The 17448-nt window shown below is 41.2% G+C and overlaps 2 protein-coding genes across 2 annotated transcripts; both read right to left on the bottom strand.

The window, feature by feature from the left end:
- Window positions 1-1091: 1091 nt before the first annotated feature.
- Window positions 1092-9817, bottom strand: oatx (organic anion transporter X). Its single transcript, XM_037120247.1, has 16 exons — window positions 9438-9817; window positions 8281-8572; window positions 7996-8160; window positions 7619-7692; window positions 7383-7512; window positions 7120-7223; window positions 6797-6951; window positions 6522-6690; window positions 6322-6445; window positions 6127-6242; window positions 5914-5968; window positions 5568-5727; window positions 4255-4363; window positions 4027-4105; window positions 1998-2125; window positions 1092-1775 (listed from the first exon to the last, which is right to left on the bottom strand). The coding sequence occupies exons 2-16, from the start codon at window positions 8305-8307 to the stop codon at window positions 1628-1630; spliced, it is 1743 nt and encodes a 580-aa protein (XP_036976142.1). The 5' UTR covers window positions 8308-8572; window positions 9438-9817; the 3' UTR covers window positions 1092-1627.
- A 1261-nt stretch (window positions 9818-11078) lies between these two features.
- On the bottom strand, window positions 11079-17054 carry LOC119031668 (deoxycytidine kinase 1-like). Its single transcript, XM_037120249.1, has 8 exons — window positions 15437-17054; window positions 14213-14331; window positions 13621-13704; window positions 13407-13516; window positions 13164-13311; window positions 12075-12190; window positions 11667-11766; window positions 11079-11562 (listed from the first exon to the last, which is right to left on the bottom strand). Exons 1-8 carry the CDS (start codon window positions 15537-15539, stop codon window positions 11536-11538), a joined length of 807 nt encoding a protein of 268 aa, XP_036976144.1. The 5' UTR covers window positions 15540-17054; the 3' UTR covers window positions 11079-11535.
- Between the last annotated feature and the right edge of the window lie 394 nt (window positions 17055-17448).

The following is a 17448-nucleotide window of genomic DNA, read 5'->3' as shown; positions in this document are numbered from 1 at the left end:
TTTAAGATATATACATTTAAAACACTTTTATTAATCCCGTTTTTATTGAGCACTGTAGGGAATTTCAATCAACTGGTGTTGGTTTATTCTTTTTAAGTAAGGCTTTATATCTGCTCTTGTGATCGAACTCTTTTATATAAATATAGGCCTATATACACTACAAACACATAACATATAAACAACATTTAATTATCATTAATAATTTAAGTTAAGGTTTCCTTCTGTTTGTTTTGTGTAAAAATACAAAAATCAATTCAACTAGAATATCCAGTGGTGAAAGTAACTAAGTATATTGATTACAGTGTTGTAGCTAGGTACAATTCTAAAGTTCTTTGCTTTAGGATTTACATTTACATCACATTGAAGCATCTAATACTGAAATAAAGCCATTAAAACCAAAGGTAACATTTTTATCTTTAAATAAATTTTGAAGCAAATAATTATGAATTGGAGTATTTATTCATGATAGTATCTCAAGAATCTGATCTGAGAGCTGTACTTAACAAGGTAGTATAGCAACATGTATCATGTCTTTTAATTTTATTAACAATTTAAAAAGTTAATAATGTTGTCTATTATTTTTATATAAATTGTGTGTTATTATTTTTGTCCTTGAGTTGTTCATTGTCATCAGTGTCTTAATGTCTCAAAGAACATTTCAGTGTCAAGACAATGATAAAGCAGAGGTAAACAGGTAATCTCATTTCCTGCATTACAAGGTATCAGCATAATATATTTATGTCAGTGTGAAAATAATCTGAGCACAAAGACACAAACCTGCCTTCAGTTTCTTCCTCTACACAAACCGTTTGAACATGTAGAATTCATTATAAGAAAGAATAAATGATGAACCATTGTGAGACACTGTGTTAACATCTAAAACCTCATTTAAAATAAATAAAGTTGTGTTCAGTCTAGTGAACAGGAAACAGCTCTGCTGCTTGAGTTGTTCATAGTTACATATAAGTGGCCTCACAGCAGTTATTCATATTTCGTTCAGTAAAGTTTTATATTAGACACTCTTCAGCACTGCTTACTTTTCCAAACATTCACAAGCATGCAAATATCACAGAACATTCATATGAGCAGTATTAAAGGCACACTGTGCAGGATTTATTCAGTTGCTTGTTTGTGAGTGATTCTGGAGATAACTTATTGTTGAGTCCCATGCCCACGTTGGCATGGCTTTCTTCAGAATGCCGATGTCCACAAATATCCTGCACATAGTAAAAATCCTAACCAAATAAGAAAATACAGGCAGATGGCAAAGTCTCTTCAGACACAGACACCACAAAAAGTGCCAGACCAGAGATCTAATTAATCGTTATCTCTGAAAACTGGGTCTTACAGTGTGAAACTATATCAATCATCTAATCTGATATTAATCACTGTTCTGTTGTGAGTTATTGATTAATGTTGACAGAGACAGTTTAAATTGTGTTTCAGACATTATAACACCAACATGTGATAATTTCTTGGGTAAAATGAAATTTCTGGAACACAGAAAAACTTGGCTATTGAAGTGTGCCTCTCTTTGATTCTCATTGGTTCATCTATGACTTCAGCCATCTGATTGGTCCAGGTTCAATCCAGCTGTCATTGACTTTTGCCAGTGTTGTCTGATTGGTCAGAGGGCATTGAGTCCAGTCCCTTCTGCATCCTTCAGCTCTTTTAAAGCCACGCCTTCCGTTGAGACAACATCCCCACTCTCAGAGGCTCCGCCTTCACGTGAGGACAAGCCCTCTTGTTGTTGGGTGGCGGGCTTTCTTCCAGACCTTCACACAGACAGTTTCCAGTTAATGAGGTTTAACAATTTATCAGTCAGGTACCCGATCACAAAAACCAGCACTGTGAGTAGCCCAGCAGCTAGTTAGCATTAGCATCATGATATGCTGATATATCAGTGGGGAATGAAGCTAGCATTGCTAATGAAGCTAAAGCTTTTAATGATGCGAAGACAGCTGCTATGAAGCTAATGATGCTAGCTGTTTGCTCACCATTTCTCCTCTACATCCTCGATGGTGTCTGGAAGCGGCAAATTCAATGTTTCCGGTAGGAAGCAAGCAAAGCAACCAGCCAACACCGCCGCCCCCCCATACACGACACTGGGCAGAGCAGGGAGTACCTGGGAAATGTAGTTCGTAAGTACTGTTTGCATTAGTTACCACGACTGATCTCAGTACAAATGCAGAGATTCAATGAGCTGATTTCGTTGAGACAGAAAGTTAAAGAGCTGCTCACAACTGCAGTGCAGACAGACAATGTCAGTTAGATCACTTTATTTTACAGCTGTAAAATGGTCAAATAAAACACAAAAAAGTCATAACTGATCAATCGGAACATAAATATGCCACGTAACAACATTTTCCTCAGTGGTTATTCTTACTGTAGTCTGCACCAGCTCTTGAACTTAATATAGACCTTATTCACACAGTGTCCAATATCAAAGTTCAGGGTGGGATACTTCAATGGTGGGATAATATAATGAAAGTGTGTTCCAGGTTGCAAGTCAAATAATTGTTGGTAATCTGACAAACTGTTAGCATGTTAAAGCTTCCCTATCGATCAGCAGCTGAAGAGATTGTGGATGGTAAAATTCTGGAGGCACTTTCTGCTTCAAGGTAAAACAACACGATAGCTTATGAGAGCTGATGTCAGCATTCAAAAGATTCCTAGCTAACACTGCAGTTTGATTACATCCTGCGTGTTTCTAGGTTTAGCCATAATGCCTCCAAGATGTGGGTTGATATTTCTGAATTAATCTATGCTTTTCCTAATCGTTTTGTGTCAAATCATTAACTAGAATGTGTTTGAATGCTTATGTTAGCAGATGTCTAGTTTGAAGCTAGTCAGTCAGTTATCCAATCTGTAGTTACCTTGAAATATGGTCTGATGTCCCTCCGGATTTAACTTTCCATCGTCTTTACAGTTGCCAATCAATCAGGAAGCATTAAATTGATAACATCTAAAGGTTACCTATGTTTATATGACTTGAACCCTAGAACACAGCAGTAGAACCTTTATGTTTCCCACCCTGACTGTGATGTAAGAGGAAAATGGCCGCTGTGAGAATTTGGTCTATTATTTTTTCATGCATTTCATACATTATTGTGATGTGTTAAAGCTGTAGTCTGCAACAATTTTGTCATTATGATCTGACAGTAGAATATGATACAGGTAAGCTGTGTAAAAGAATCCACCGCTCCCAGATCTACACAACCAATCAGAGCCAAGGGAAGTGTTAATCATGCTCGTGCATAAGCTGCTGGCAGCCCCCATCCTTCACACAGCGTGTATGCAACAGTGCCCCTCCCCAGCACAGGCACAGCGCCAGCTCTTACCTGGTCAGCTCAAACTTAAACTGTAAACGATAGCGGTGATGCAACAGCAGAAAAATGCCTCACCATTGCCCACGTCAAACAGAAGAAATATGCTTGTCAAGCTTGTTGGTTAATCTAGCTTGTTAGCTTGTATGCTAACTCCGGTGTTAAGCTTTGTCTTTATGGCTACTGCTTAGCAAAACTGTCTTTTCAGTGAGTTATAACGTTATAACGTTAGTTTGTGTTCAGTGCGCTTAGAAGTGGTTGAATTGGTTTAGAGAAATAACGTTACTCGTGCTTCAGAAAGGCAGCATGGCGTTGCACTGGGTAATGATTACGTGGTAACTCCATCTACCGCGATGTGAGGAATATTGTTTGTTACTTGGGTTATCCAGTGATTGGCATGAGGCACTCATCATTGTAATTTAGCTGTATTGATCAGAAATTGGACGATCAGGGCTTATTTTGTTGTTGTTATTTTGTGTGCGACATCTTGGTTATCTGGCGTCCACTTTTACCGTGGTTACAAGCCTGCTCATGCACTGCAGGCTCTTCTGTGGGGAGGGGCTTTGAAGGCAGGGCTGCAGCGCCACAAAGAGGAAGAAGGAGGAACCTGGGAGCTGTACTGTAAATTATCTGGCTAAGTCCACTTTTTTCTCATAACTCCAGACTGCAGCTTTAATGATGTTTGGAAAATTGACGTCACCTCGTCGAGGATGAGGACTGCAGGGGCCGCCATGCTGCCGATTCTCGCCATGGTGGAGACGAAGCCCATTCCTGTCTGCCTGAAAACGCAACACACACACACACACACACACACACACACACACACACACACACACACACACACACACATCATGAGATCAATACATTTCCAGAACGATCCAGCACTAGGTGTTTTTCTCCTACATGTCAAACCAAAGATTTGTGTCACCTGATGATCGTGGGGTATAGCTCTCCAGTGTACAGGTAGACAACGGTGAAGGACGATGAGGTGAAGCCTTTCCCAAGACAAGCCAACGTGGTCCTGAGGGCCTGCATGTCTGGCGGAGGGAAGGTGGGAGAGGTTTCAGCGGGTATCAGGGCTCAGGTTAGAATTGGGTTTAGTGAAGTGACAGGTTACAAAGTGGTTTGCTTTGAATGTTGTTCAGCTCCTGATCTACAAAGACAGCAGGTTCTTGAACATTCAGCTCCTGGACTGAAACTCCAGGCTACCTGCTTGGAGGTGTGTCTTTGACTAATGCTTGTTGAGTGTTTGTCTTGAATAGTGATGAGGAAGAAAATACACGTTTAGAGTGACATCTGGGAAGAGCCCTTTTGATGAAGTAAATGGTGATTCCTGTCTGTCTCCTTAACCCTTCAGATACACAAACTTGTTAATCAAAGGACATCTAGACCTGGTTTGATCACTTTGTTAAATATGATACCTCCATACCCCATTGTAAAATAAAGCAGATATCTGAATGTACAAACAGGGACGAAGGGGAGAAAACAATCTTCTGAAAGCTGAAAGGCAGGAACACACCGGCCCAACCGTTGGATGTCTGAAGCATTTGGAGAGACTCGGACGAGGTCGGGAACAATTATGTTTGGTGTGCTCAGCAACGTAGGAAGCTTTCGGAGCTGTGCGGACGTTGTCTGCTCCGACTGAATATGTGAAGTCTGAGGATGTGGGCCATCGGACGTTTGAGCCATTGGATTCTCTGATTGGCGGGTCGGAATGCTGTGTGCGCATTGGTTTTCTACGCACTCCGTTCCATCATTCCCCGTTGCACTGCAGTACCGGCATGAGACTAGTTGTTATGTCCGTTCAGGATGAATTAATTGTGTTCATTTGGTAAGGCCTCGCTGCATGTTTAATATGCAGCTGTTTTTGTCTGAAATAGTTAAGTTTCATTTTGATCGAAAGTAAAGAGTCGCGTGCATAAGCCTCTCGTTTACAACTCACAACACAAGCGCCACCCGCTTATTGCATCTCGCGCAAGCGCAGAACGTACACGCTACTGTGGAGTAGGCAGCACGTGGAAGCGGTGTGCTTCAATGCAACTTTTCTGCCGAACGGGTCAGACAAGAGGCAACGGAACGGTCGGAGAGTGGTCGGATAAGTGTGTGTGGGGGCCTGAACGTGCAGAGACCTCAATGTCTTTATCTCTGGTCTCCTGCACAAACACAAGTCTCACAACAGAGCTATAAAAGCAGCCTTGGAGGCAAGCACTCTATGTATTACGGTGGATTAGTGTTCCTTACTGGAGGGGACGAAGATGTTGGCAAAGATGATGACGGCAGACAGGAAGAGACAGGCTGCCTGAGTGATCCTCCTCCCCAGGTAAGTGAGAGAAGCCAGAGCTATTAGTTTGAAGGGAAAATCAACAGCTCCAAAGATGATCTGCATCAGGTAGATATTCACCTGGTAACAACAATGGGAAGAGAGCTCAGTATTTACCGGCCAAAAAGAGGAAAGCAAAGGTAGACAGGTGACTACTTTAGCCTCACTTAAAAATCATCAACATGGTATTTCCCATCCATACGGATGAGGTGTAAAGCAAGTTGGAAGCTCACGTGGCGCATTATTGATGCTAATCAGGTGACTCACCCCAAACTTCTGCAGGTCCATTGCCAAACCATAGTACGCAAAACTGGTTGAGAACCTGCAGAGGACGACAAACTGCAGATTCTCACATCTTTTCTGTAGTCTAATGTGGTTTAGAATGATGCTTTATTTGTTGTTCCGTAATAGATAAACAAATGAATAAGTGCAAATCAATAAATTGGAATAAACACAGGTGAAGCAGGTGTATTTTCTGACCAGACAGCAACCAGACAGATGGAGATACGTCTCATGCCCTTGGTCTTCAGCAGGTCGTATGCTGTAAATGTAGAACGACTTGACTCGATCTCCTTACTCATGTGAGAGTGTAGTACCTGCAGGTGACACAGGACTGATGACAGCTTCTGATTGGGTATCGCAAAACTCTGTATACGTAACAAACAGACAGGTTACCTCCAGTGTTAACTTGTCAATTATCTCTGCTTTTCCGTTGATTCGAGCGACTCGGTGAAGACTTTTTAAGGCCTCATCAGATCTGCGTTTCAGAACCAACCAGCGAGCTGATTCAGAGTACCACCTGACCAATCAGAGAGCAAAAAACTTAGGACAAGCATGTAGACATATAGACATTTATTTTGAAAGTCCACACTGACCAGCTGTAGGCGAAGAACAAGAAATGGGGGGCACAGACAGCTAACTGCAGCTTCCTCCAGTCTCTCAGCCAATAGGCAAGCCCTGCTAGGATCATCTGACCAAATGTGAAGAAGAAAGAGGTGAGAGTGCCAACTAATGTCCTCTCTCTGGTCGGGATCCACTCCACCTCTGGAGACAGACAGGTAGATAGACAGGTTGATTAACCTCTGAGGACATGTGATCAGGTTGAAGAGTAAACCTGAAATTTAAGACAGACGGAAAGGTAGACAGGTACTCAGTGACACTCCATTGAGGATGATTCCAGACACAGCCATCCCGGACAGGAATCTAAAAATGCAGTAGGCAGAGTATGAAGGCGAAAGGGCGGAGCTACAACCAAGCACACCAAGCTGCAGGTATGACCAAATAAGGACCGACCGTCGACCAAACCTGAGCGAAAGAGAGGGACAGAGAGAACGATTCAGACTGGTTTGATTATTCAGTGTGCCCACAACAGATGCTCAGGACAGAGGACGCAACTAAAGCATGCAAACATTCCTAAAATCATCACTGGCTGATGGTTATATGTGTGTTTACAGTTTGAACAGGAGGTACTACCTATCTGACAGGCCACCATAGATGATGGCTCCTGCCAAAACTCCGCCCATATAGATGGTCTGAATCATCTGTTTCAGAGGACGTAAAGAACACACCAGCCCCCACTGAGAGACAGATTCACAGAGACAGACAGGGAGATAAGAAAACAGCGTGATGAGTCTAACAGATCAATTCAGCCTTCTTAAAGATCACTACTTTTACCAAATACCACCTCATTAGCCTCAGCTTTGATGAATAAAGTGAAGTGAGCAGTTTCTTATTACCTCAGAGACGGTGGTGGCGTGGAACTCGGAGCGGTCGAATGTCCATCCGTCCAAACATCCTTCTGTCTCTAGCTGGCTAACATTAGCTGAGTTGTTGGCAACTAACAGCTGCCACTGAGGCTCTACATACCTGAATATAAAAAAAAAACGAGTGGAACAAGAAGTGATGTCAGAGGAAATGAAGTCATCGATGCAATGCAACCCAGGGAGGATGAACAAAACCGAAAAGCTTTTACCTCCTGCAGCGGTCCAGTCTATTTCCTGAAGTGTCAAGTGGGATGAAAGCCTTCAGTAGCTGCCCATCATCCACCTGAAACAACAAATAACGTTCATCCAATGAACCAAACCAATCACGTTCATCCAATGAACCAAAACAATCACGTTCATCCAAAGAACCAAACCAATCACATTCATCTATCACCGTAATTACTGGATTCATTAATAAATGAGATCAGACAGATAGGTCACCTGGGAGTGTCAGGCAGGTTACCAAGTAGTGAGACAGGTGTCAGACAGGTTACTTTGTCTTGAGACAGGTTACCTGGTTATATCAGACAGGCTCAGACAGACAGGTCAACTTGCAGTGTCATGCAATTTTACACAGACAGGTTACCTGTTGGTGTGACAGGTTGTAGAGGCTGTGATTGGCTGGCAGGCTGCAGTGGTGGGTGGGGATTCCTGAGATGAAGTTATTCAGCAGGTTCTGACTGGCCATCATCAAACCAGGTAAACTAATCAGAGTCACGTGGAGCCACTGGTACCTGCCGAACCCGCCCACCTCACCATGGCAATCAGAAGGGACAGTAAGCACATGTTAACACACCTGCGTCACACCTGGTCTACCTGGACCAGTGTTGAACTAATGTCAGAACAATTAGGAACAGCACAGTTCACTCACCTGCTCCAGCAGATCACCGAATCCCATCTCTTCAGTCCTATTTCTTCAGTTTTATGTTGTGTATATATATATATTGTCTTATATTGTTAGGTGCAAATTTGAATGTATTAAAATATGTTCTAAAACGTATTGTTCAAGCCTTTAGCTTCTCCACCAACACAGGTGTTCATTTATTAATAACAATAACAAAAACAAAAACAACAATAGTACTACTACTACTTCTTATAAAAATAATAATGATAATAATACAAACAGATGTCTTGTGTTTTCAGGATTCAAGGTCGGGTTCCAACTGAATGAACAAGAACAAGACAAATACACAAATACATAAACAATACATACACAAATAAAGATACAAAACAAGTTTTCAATGGTGAAACAGTGAAACACAAAAACTGTTCCAAACCTCCACCAAGCAATCCTAAACTTTGTACACAACCATTTAAAGCCTGTCACAACTTATTTCAAACCACAGACATTTCACTGCACGTTCAAGTGTATCCATCCTTCAAAAAGCTTTGTCGTACATCTGTCGTATCCTTATGTCCCGGGTCGCGGGCATCAGAGCAAGGGATGCCAGCAGACTGAATAAGCTGGTCAAGAAGGCAGAGTCTGTTGCTGGCTCTAAGCTTGTCACCCTGGAGGAGGACAGGACTCTGGCAAAACTGCTGGCAATAATGGACAATGCCTCTCACCCCCTCCACAAGACTCTAGACAAGTTTAAGAGCAGCTTCAGCAACAGACTCATTCAACCCCACTGCCTAAAGGAACAGCACAGGAAATGGTTCCTTCCTGGTGCCATCAAACTTTATAAAGCACACTCCACAACACATCTATCTATCTATCTATCTATCTGTCTATCTATCTATCTATCTATCTATCTATCTATCTATCTATCTATCTATCTATCTATCTATCTATCTATCTATCTATCTATCTATCTATCTATCTATCTATCTATCTATCTATCTGTCGATCTATCAATTCTCCATAACTCAACTCAGCAGTGCCGCAGCAGTGGTTTACAGTGAACTCTAAAAAGGTGAAATATTTGCATGGAGTCTGGTGAGAGCTCTTAAAGGATTACTGCAGCTGCAACTACATGAAAACTGAAAGAAAAGAGGATTTTCTCTGAAAATGAGTGAAAACATACTTACAGTTTGCAGGCTGGTGGACGACTGGAGGTCTGAGGGGGCGTATGATGGAGAGAAGACAGGTGGAAAGAGGGGTGGAGAGTGTGAAGAAGTAGTTAACAGACACATGGACATTAATAAGTGACTGCACCAACTCTCTGTCTCTCTGCCTGTCTGTCTCTGTCCCGCTATCTTCTACCTAATAAGTGTTTGAGAGAGACATGTTGTTTTTACCTGGCTTGACAATCATTTGTGTTTCTGTTAGTGTGAGTAAATACAATCTTAACCCTAATAAAACCAGACTGAGTGAAGCTGTAAACCGTCACCCAGGGACTTCCGCTGACTTTTTCACAATAGAGGCCTCACACAGCTCATTGGAAAGCAGCAACAGGAAATGTAACATCTCATTTGTTCAAAACTCTCCTAGACCTCCTCCTGCAGGGCTTTGACTTGTAAAAAACTCCTCCTCTGAGTTTGTTTTCATGTTCTAGCTTCTCGCTGAGTCTCTGAAGTTTTTCTCTCCTGGAATTCATCCGACTGAGCTTCAAACAACAAACGTCTCAGCAGGTTTCAGCTCCAGGCGACACGACAAGGACACAGCAGACGGGCTGAAGGGACAGACTGAACAGAGAGACCTATTGATTATTTGGTTTAACATTGTATTACACTATCGGCTTATTCAATGCTTTTTATACGCAGTTGATATTTCATATTTCCAGTTGTATTAAATAAGTGTTTTCAATATTCAGATCTGAGTATTTCTAAGATTATATTATAAGATGCAGCTACATTCCACACTTCTTATAGTTCGATTTCATGTCTTGTCACCGAGTGCTTTTGTTTTGTCAATGATCTACATCGTGTGTTTTATGGCTATATTACATCAAGGCAAACATCATGTTGACTCATGAACAACAAAACATTGACTTGAATTGTTGAACATTAACATGACAAAGTTGAACTCAGCTACAATCATTGTCAGCTGCCGTTTGCATGTTAGCACAAATGTCCTCTGCTGTGACCCCCTTTCATCGTGTGACTTTGCAGCAGGTATGTAAAAAGATGTGTTTAAAATCCAAAACTGATTGTAACATGTGAACCATTCAGATCTCTTGCATCGCATTTAAAATGTTCATTATGTTCTGTTTATCATATTTAACTGTATTGACTTCAATGTCTTATTTACCCTTTAACATAACTGCATTAAAACAAGTGCTCCAAATGTTTTTTATTACAGTAATACTGAAGTATAATACAGCAAACAGACATGACGTGTTTATTTTTGTTACTCAGTTAATCAATCTGCTATTTAATTGTTGCTAGTTAGGAAAAGAACATAGGTCTGCTGTACTGATAAAACACGGTCAGTTCTGTTGCATGTAGAGCATATTGTTAAAGCACACACAGTACTATAGTGTTCAATTTTCCACAACACAAGTTATGTTCAGTTGTGTAGTTTTAAAACACTGATGGCAGAGGCTGCCATGCTGCATGTTGGGATTCAGTATCTTGCTCATGCATTCAGCTCTTGCATTCAGCTCAGCTCAGCCCAGGAGAGCTGGGATTTGAACCAGCTACCTTCTGATCACTAGCTGACCTGCTCTACCCGCTGAGCTACAACCACCCCTGTTACGACATTTCAAATGTTAAACATTTTGGACAAAATCAGTCGGCAATTCTTTATTGAGTCATATTTACAGAGACAATGTTCGTTCATTACTAAAGGGATCATGGTGAGTTCAATGACACATCACTTTAACCATGAAAAAAACACTGAGGCATAAATATCAAAGTAATTCATTAAACTACATAATGTTCTCACACACTCACACACACACACACACACACACACTACAGGCAACATTTCAATAGATATATACAAAAATAGGAATAAAAACAATATATATATATACACATGAAGTGGAATAAAAGGCTAAAACTCTGCAGCAAAAAATAAAAATCAGTGAAGTTCTGCACTGTTAACACCACACCGACTGACCCAGAAGGGGTCGGACTGAGTTTAAAAAACACAGGAAATTTTGACAATTTGACACAGCAACATTTGCAATGTGTAACTGGGTCATCCAATCAGCAGATCACACTGCTCACATCGCACACATCTCTACAGCGTGGTGAGAAACTCTCTGACCTGCAGGAGAAAACAGACTCCAGGTCAGATAAAATTGCAGAATAAAGATCCTCTGAAGTGAAAAAAAATAGCACAAAGTAAGTACAAGTGAAGTAAGATAGAACCTTGTCAATGATGGCTTCCTGTTTGATCCGATCATTCTTGAAGTCGTCGTCGACATCCAGAATGAGAACAGGAAGGTTATTCAAGTACTCAAAGTCCAACCTGAACACACACAAACACAAACTTTTAATACAGTTATTAAAGTTGTTGCATTCATTTAAGTAAACCCCATCAGAAAGAACTGTTGATATATAAGGGACTTCCCTTATATATTATATATATATATATATATATTAAATAAGGAACTTAAGGGCTGTCCCCTTTCTCAGAGAGATTTCAACCATGTAACTCTGTTATGAGGGGCAAAGGGCACTTGAAAAAGAGAGGTAGGGGTAAAAATTGTAAATGGATTCAGCCTTTGAGGGTTGCCCCTACGCTGTGTTGTGAGCATGCTCGGTAGTGTTGTTTACCTGAGGTTCCTGTGGAAAAGCCAGGATTCATGTTTGAAATGAAGCTGTTCAAGATACTCCAGAGGAATCCCCTGCTCCTCCTCCCTGCCCCGGTGGAGCAACCGTTGCATACACCGCTGAAATTTACAGAGAAATAGTGTGAGACTGAAGGCAGCGCTAGAAACATACAGTGTTTCCCCCTAGGATTGCAAAGTACGCTGTCTGGGATGGCAGCAGAGGGACTCTAGTACATAAAGTACATATAAATGTGTGATGAGCTAGTCTTTTTAAACTCATCTCAGATTTTACGCCTATGTGATTAGACAAACAAGCTATTGTTTTGTGACCCCCATCACCTTGGGTGATCATTTACACCCACTGGGCGTTAGCTAGCAACAAGCCATCTGTCATTAATACATTGTCCCAATCAACGTGGATCAACCAAATGTTTATTTCACAGATAAACGTTCACGTGAGGCAGCATTATTCTGCCGCGTTCAGCATTGACCGCTTCAGGTGTTGACATTTACCCAATGTTGTTGAGCTGACACAATCACGTACACGTTAAGTTCATCGTTCATTCGCTAAATGCTTTACTCGTGTTTGTGAATTGGTCCGGATAAAAAGTGTCAGTGGCAAGACACATTTTTAACTTTAGTCTCTAAAATTATGAGACAGAGTCCAGTCCCCTGTGTTTCTTTGTTTTACTCACAGGTACGTTCATCGACTGAGATATGAAGTGTCCATAGCAAAAACTGACTTAATGTCAAAGATAAAATGCAGCCCCCTATACACTCTCCTCTGTCCCCCTCCTCCTCCACAACAGCTGCTGCTGCTATTCATATGTATGGGAAACACTGATATATAACAAGTGTTAATGCTGTAGTAGCACGTAGTAAAGAGGCAGCAGCAATCTACCTCTAGCTGAGATGGTTTGGCATGAACACAAGAACGGTTAAAACCCTATAAGCAGCAGACAGCAGCAGCAAGACTAGTAGAATTGGCATAAGGAGTAATAGTAAAAGTAGCAGTAGTAACAATAAGAGTGATATAAGAAGCAGTAGCAAGACCAGTAGTACTCAGCAACAGTAATAGTATTAGTAGTAGTACCTGTGGCTGAGCTCTCAGGTAGATGATGGCGTCGAGGGCGATGTCAGTTTCAAACTGGTTCAGTAACCAGGTGTGCCAGTCCTGATAAACACTCCACTCTGTTTCTGTCAGGTTACCGCACTCAAACAGGTTGGATGCAAACACGTACCTGTATACACAATACACAAGGTTAACATAGATGCCCTAAGCCTGTCTTAGGTGTGCAGGGTTAACTGTCTATGGTGTGTGTGTGCGTGTAGTTACCTGTCTGAGTAGACAGAGCGTTCGTAGAACTGAACAGGGTTTTCAGCCTGCTGCAGTTTCATCGACGGAGACTGGAGTTGAGAGCGAACTCTGCTTAGACAGGCGTAACTCTGACAGGCAGAAGGATGAAGACGAGCGGGTGAAAGGTTAGTCTTTGGGAGACAGCTCCCCTTACTCGAGCGCCACTTGAATGAGCAGAGTCAGATGTGGTTACCTGGAATGTGTAGGACCAGCGGCTCGGTTTGTCGTACAACATCTGCAGCAGGTTTCCTCCACTCTTCTGAGAGGAGCTCAGCTCCTGCGGACAGACAGGTACACATGTGATATCTCTGTAGCTATAATGTCAAGGTTTCCCTGGGCAAGACACAGAACCCTAATTTTGTCCCGATGGTAGCTGGCTGCCATCTGTGTGTTTGTCAGTCAGGGGAGGAAGCAAATAAATATACATAAATAAAAGCTTTTAATCTGAAAGGAGAGGAACTCTTTCATCTACCACTCATAATACACTGAATAAATGTTGTTTTTTGGGCTACAATTAGTATTGATATTTGAGCTGATTGATTGGTTGGTTGTCTGAAAATAGTCAGAAAATGGAAGAATAGTGAGAAATGTCAATCAGCGTTTTCCAAAGCCCGAGGTGACGCCCCCAAATGTCTTTTTTTCTCCACAACCGAAGGATGATCACTTTATGGTCATAAGAGGGTAAAGAAACCAGAAAATCTCCATATTTAAAGAGAATTTTGCCTTTTTTTCCTTTGTCAAAAATATATTGAGGCTATAGTTGTGTTCTTGGGCTGCATATTCACCTGGTAAACATCATCGCTGTCGTTCTGGACATTGCACCATTTCCCAATGGGCTCAGGAATCACCTCCCAGTCCTCTGACGCCCCCTCAAGGACACGTACAAAGGTGGACTTCCCGGCAGCTGAGAGACAGACGCTCAGTACTTAAACACAGTTTATGGTGCTTGTACCAGAGTAATTTAACCATCATCTGTGCTACAGCGTAAGAATACACTCATATTAAGATATTAAAATATTAAGTATTGTTACAGTTTAAACCAGTACACTGTTTTGCAAAAAGTATCCAAAGGTCAAACTTGAGTTAAAGATAGTGTTAAAATATCACCCATATCAAAGTCAAGTCAAAAAACTTTATTGTCAATGCTGCTTCATGTACAGGACATACACAGAATTAAAATAACATTTCCCTCAAATCCCTGGTGCAAACAGCAATAAACATAAAATATAAAAAATGTATTAAAAAAATGTACAAGTGCAATTTAGTACATATTCATAATAGAGTCTTAAAGTATCTAATATAACGTGTACTTAAGTATCAAAAGTCATTTTCTGCCAATAAACGCATGCAATCATATAAAAAGGAGTATATAAAAAATATAATATAGAAAATGCATTAATTTAATTTAAAATGTTCTACTTGCTGCTCTGAGCAGCATGTAATCTGCAACGTAACTAATAACCCAAGTAATAAAATACACAAAGCAGAGCAAAGGTAGAATATTTTCCCCAAACTGTATGTGAATGGAAATATTTAAATAAGTTAAGTTTTTTAAATCAATTCCAGTACTTGAGTAAATGCCCTAAGTTGCATTGCACCATTGTCTGTACGCAGAACATGCTGTACCTCCATTATGTACATCATGTACCTCACTGAAATGCTGGACACCTAAATGCACCATCCTATTAAAATCCAAAAATATAACATTATGAAGTCACACGCCACCAAGTCAAAGCGTTTTAGATGATCGATTATTGGTATGGGAACATTTTGTGACTGTTTTATTTATCTGACCGGTTCAATTTGGCGCCAATCAGCTTCGTCAAGGCGGGTTAGACTTTTAAATCTCACTGTTTAAAACCGCAATCATCTATGTTCCTCCGAGCCACCGGCAAACGGTTGTTAGCAGCACGACGGAGGGTTTTTAAATGTTTTACACCAGAGATCACCAAACACACTGCAGGTCATAAAATCAGCGGTGATCAGTCCGCTTCTGTTTCAGAACTCACCGATGTTTCCCTCGATGGAGATCTTCTTGTGCCTGCGGGAGAAGCTGTCGTTGAGCTGCGGACTGGCGGACAGACGGAACGGCCTCTTCGGTGGAGTTGCCATGTTTAAAACAATCTCTTCAAGGTTGTTAGTCCTGACAGTGAGGTAGATACAGGTTGTGTTGTTGTTGTTCGTTTGTGTCTCGCGCTGACTGACCGCCCGCCCGACAGCTGCTTCTTAAAAATTGAATCCCGCGCGCGGATGAACGTTCAGTTTCCGGGGGCGGGACCAAAAGGGAGCACAGATAGTTCGTGACAAAGCAGCTGGGAAAATGTCTCACTCTGCACCTTTTTCCAGAGCTAAAAATAAAGATGTCTCACTCTGCTCCCGTTTCCAGATGTAGCACCGCAGAAACATGACGCAGAGCCTCGCACATTCTCCACATCTAGATAGCTATCCAGTCATAATTGATTAAAAACTAAATTAGGTTTCATGATTTGTAACTTCCTCCACCCTCATCCTAAACACAGGCACCCCACAAATTTTCACAAATGACTGCACCCTCATCTACACCTGTAACTCCATCATAAAATTTGCTGACCGACACAACTGAAGTGGGCCGGATTGCAGACAACAAGGAGCCAGCATACAGGCTTGAGGTGAACGTGTGGAACGAGGTGGTGTGAGGACAACAACCTGGTCCTTAGCACCTCCAAGACAAAGGAGCTGATTATTCCCTTCAGGAGAACTAAAGGAAGAGAGCACCACCCCCTCCACATACATGGTAATGAAGTGGTGACAAAGCTACAAAAATGTCTTTTAGATTTCCTTGATATAGCAGGTCTGGAACACTGGGCTGCCAAAATACACCTGGCTAAATTACAATCAAATATTTCATTTAATTGTTCTCCGTGTCCCCAAGGTTCAGGGTTGGTGGGATGGGAGGGACTTGCTTATTCCTTATTTCTTTTTGTTTGCTATTCCTGTCATTGTTTGCTTTGTTTTTATTATTTTTTAAAATTATTTTCCCCTTTCTCCATATAGCTGATTGCCAATTCTATATTGCATGGGCATGTGAGATTACTTTGTTTTACTTTGTTGATGATTCATCAATTTGTAATCTCACCCTCCATACTTACATTTAAAAAATCAACAAAAACTTGATCACAAAAAAACATGGTAATGAGGTGGAATGTCACCTTGTTGAGGCAGCTGACATGGACCTCTAATACCTCACAGCTTGTCAAAAGGCCCAACAGAGACTGTTTTTCATCAGGAAGCTGAAACAGGCCCAGATTCCATAGACACTGTTGGTGAACTTTTACAGGAAAACCATCGAGAGCATCCAGACCAACTGAGCAATGGTGTGGTATGCCAGATGAATGGCTCCTGAACAGTGACCTCCGTCCAGCCCCCATAATGAACAATCCCAAGCACAGGAACTGCAGCAACTTGCAGTCTCTTGCACCACTTTTGCACAATTACACTGTTAAAGCTGCTACCTCTGTCTTTACTGTATACAGTATATGCTTATATATTTGTACAATGTTTTTCTTTTTTTACTCTATGTATGCAAATCATTTTTGGTACACTTTCATTTTCTTACTTTGTACTATTTGTTTCTGCTGACCTGAAGAGAAAGCCATTCATTTCATTGTACATGTATATAGTGACAATAAAGGCCTATTCTAATTAATTCTATTAAATTCTATTCTCTTTTATTCTATTCTATCTTACTGAGATGAGACAGAATGAGATGGCAGAGCAAGCTGCAGGGATCCAGCGGCCCAACTGTAAAGGATAAATTCACCCAAAAATGAAAATTCCAGAATCATCTATTCAGCCCCATGCTGGTGCAGGGTTGGGTTCTGCATTCCACAAACATTTGTGGAGCGTCAGATTTTCACAGATTTATGCTTTAAAAAAAGGAACAAATAATGACTTTTTGCATCAATTTGGGTTCTCTGGACTTCTGTTTTAAGGCATTTTCCTAATTTTTTTGTGATTTTATTATTATTATCATTATGATGAT

The sequence above is a fragment of the Acanthopagrus latus genome, chromosome 13, assembly GCF_904848185.1.
Source record: "Acanthopagrus latus isolate v.2019 chromosome 13, fAcaLat1.1, whole genome shotgun sequence".
Lineage (NCBI taxonomy): Eukaryota > Metazoa > Chordata > Actinopteri > Spariformes > Sparidae > Acanthopagrus > Acanthopagrus latus.
The sequence above is the reverse complement of the archived record's forward strand: the minus strand, read 5'-3'. Positions and strand labels throughout refer to the sequence as shown.

Bases quoted from the DNA above. Each gene is read 5' to 3' on its own strand.
- oatx (XM_037120247.1), bottom strand. From the start codon at position 8,307: ATGGGATTCGGTGATCTGCTGGAGCAG. The intron at 7,693-7,995 runs GTAACCTGTCTG...TTGTTGTTTCAG, and splicing joins ACAACCTGTCACACCAACAG to GTGGATGATGGGCAGCTACT. The intron at 6,446-6,521 runs GTCAGTGTGGAC...CTGATTGGTCAG, and splicing joins TTGTTCTTCGCCTACAGCTG to GTGGTACTCTGAATCAGCTC.
- LOC119031668 (XM_037120249.1), bottom strand. From the start codon at position 15,539: ATGGCAACTCCACCGAAGAGGCCGTTCCGTCTGTCCGCCAGTCCGCAG. The intron at 13,705-14,212 runs GTGAATATGCAG...GTCTGTCCGCAG, and splicing joins ACAGCGATGATGTTTACCAG to GAGCTGAGCTCCTCTCAGAA. The intron at 11,563-11,666 runs GTTCTATCTTAC...TTTCTCCTGCAG, and splicing joins AGGAAGCCATCATTGACAAG to GTCAGAGAGTTTCTCACCAC.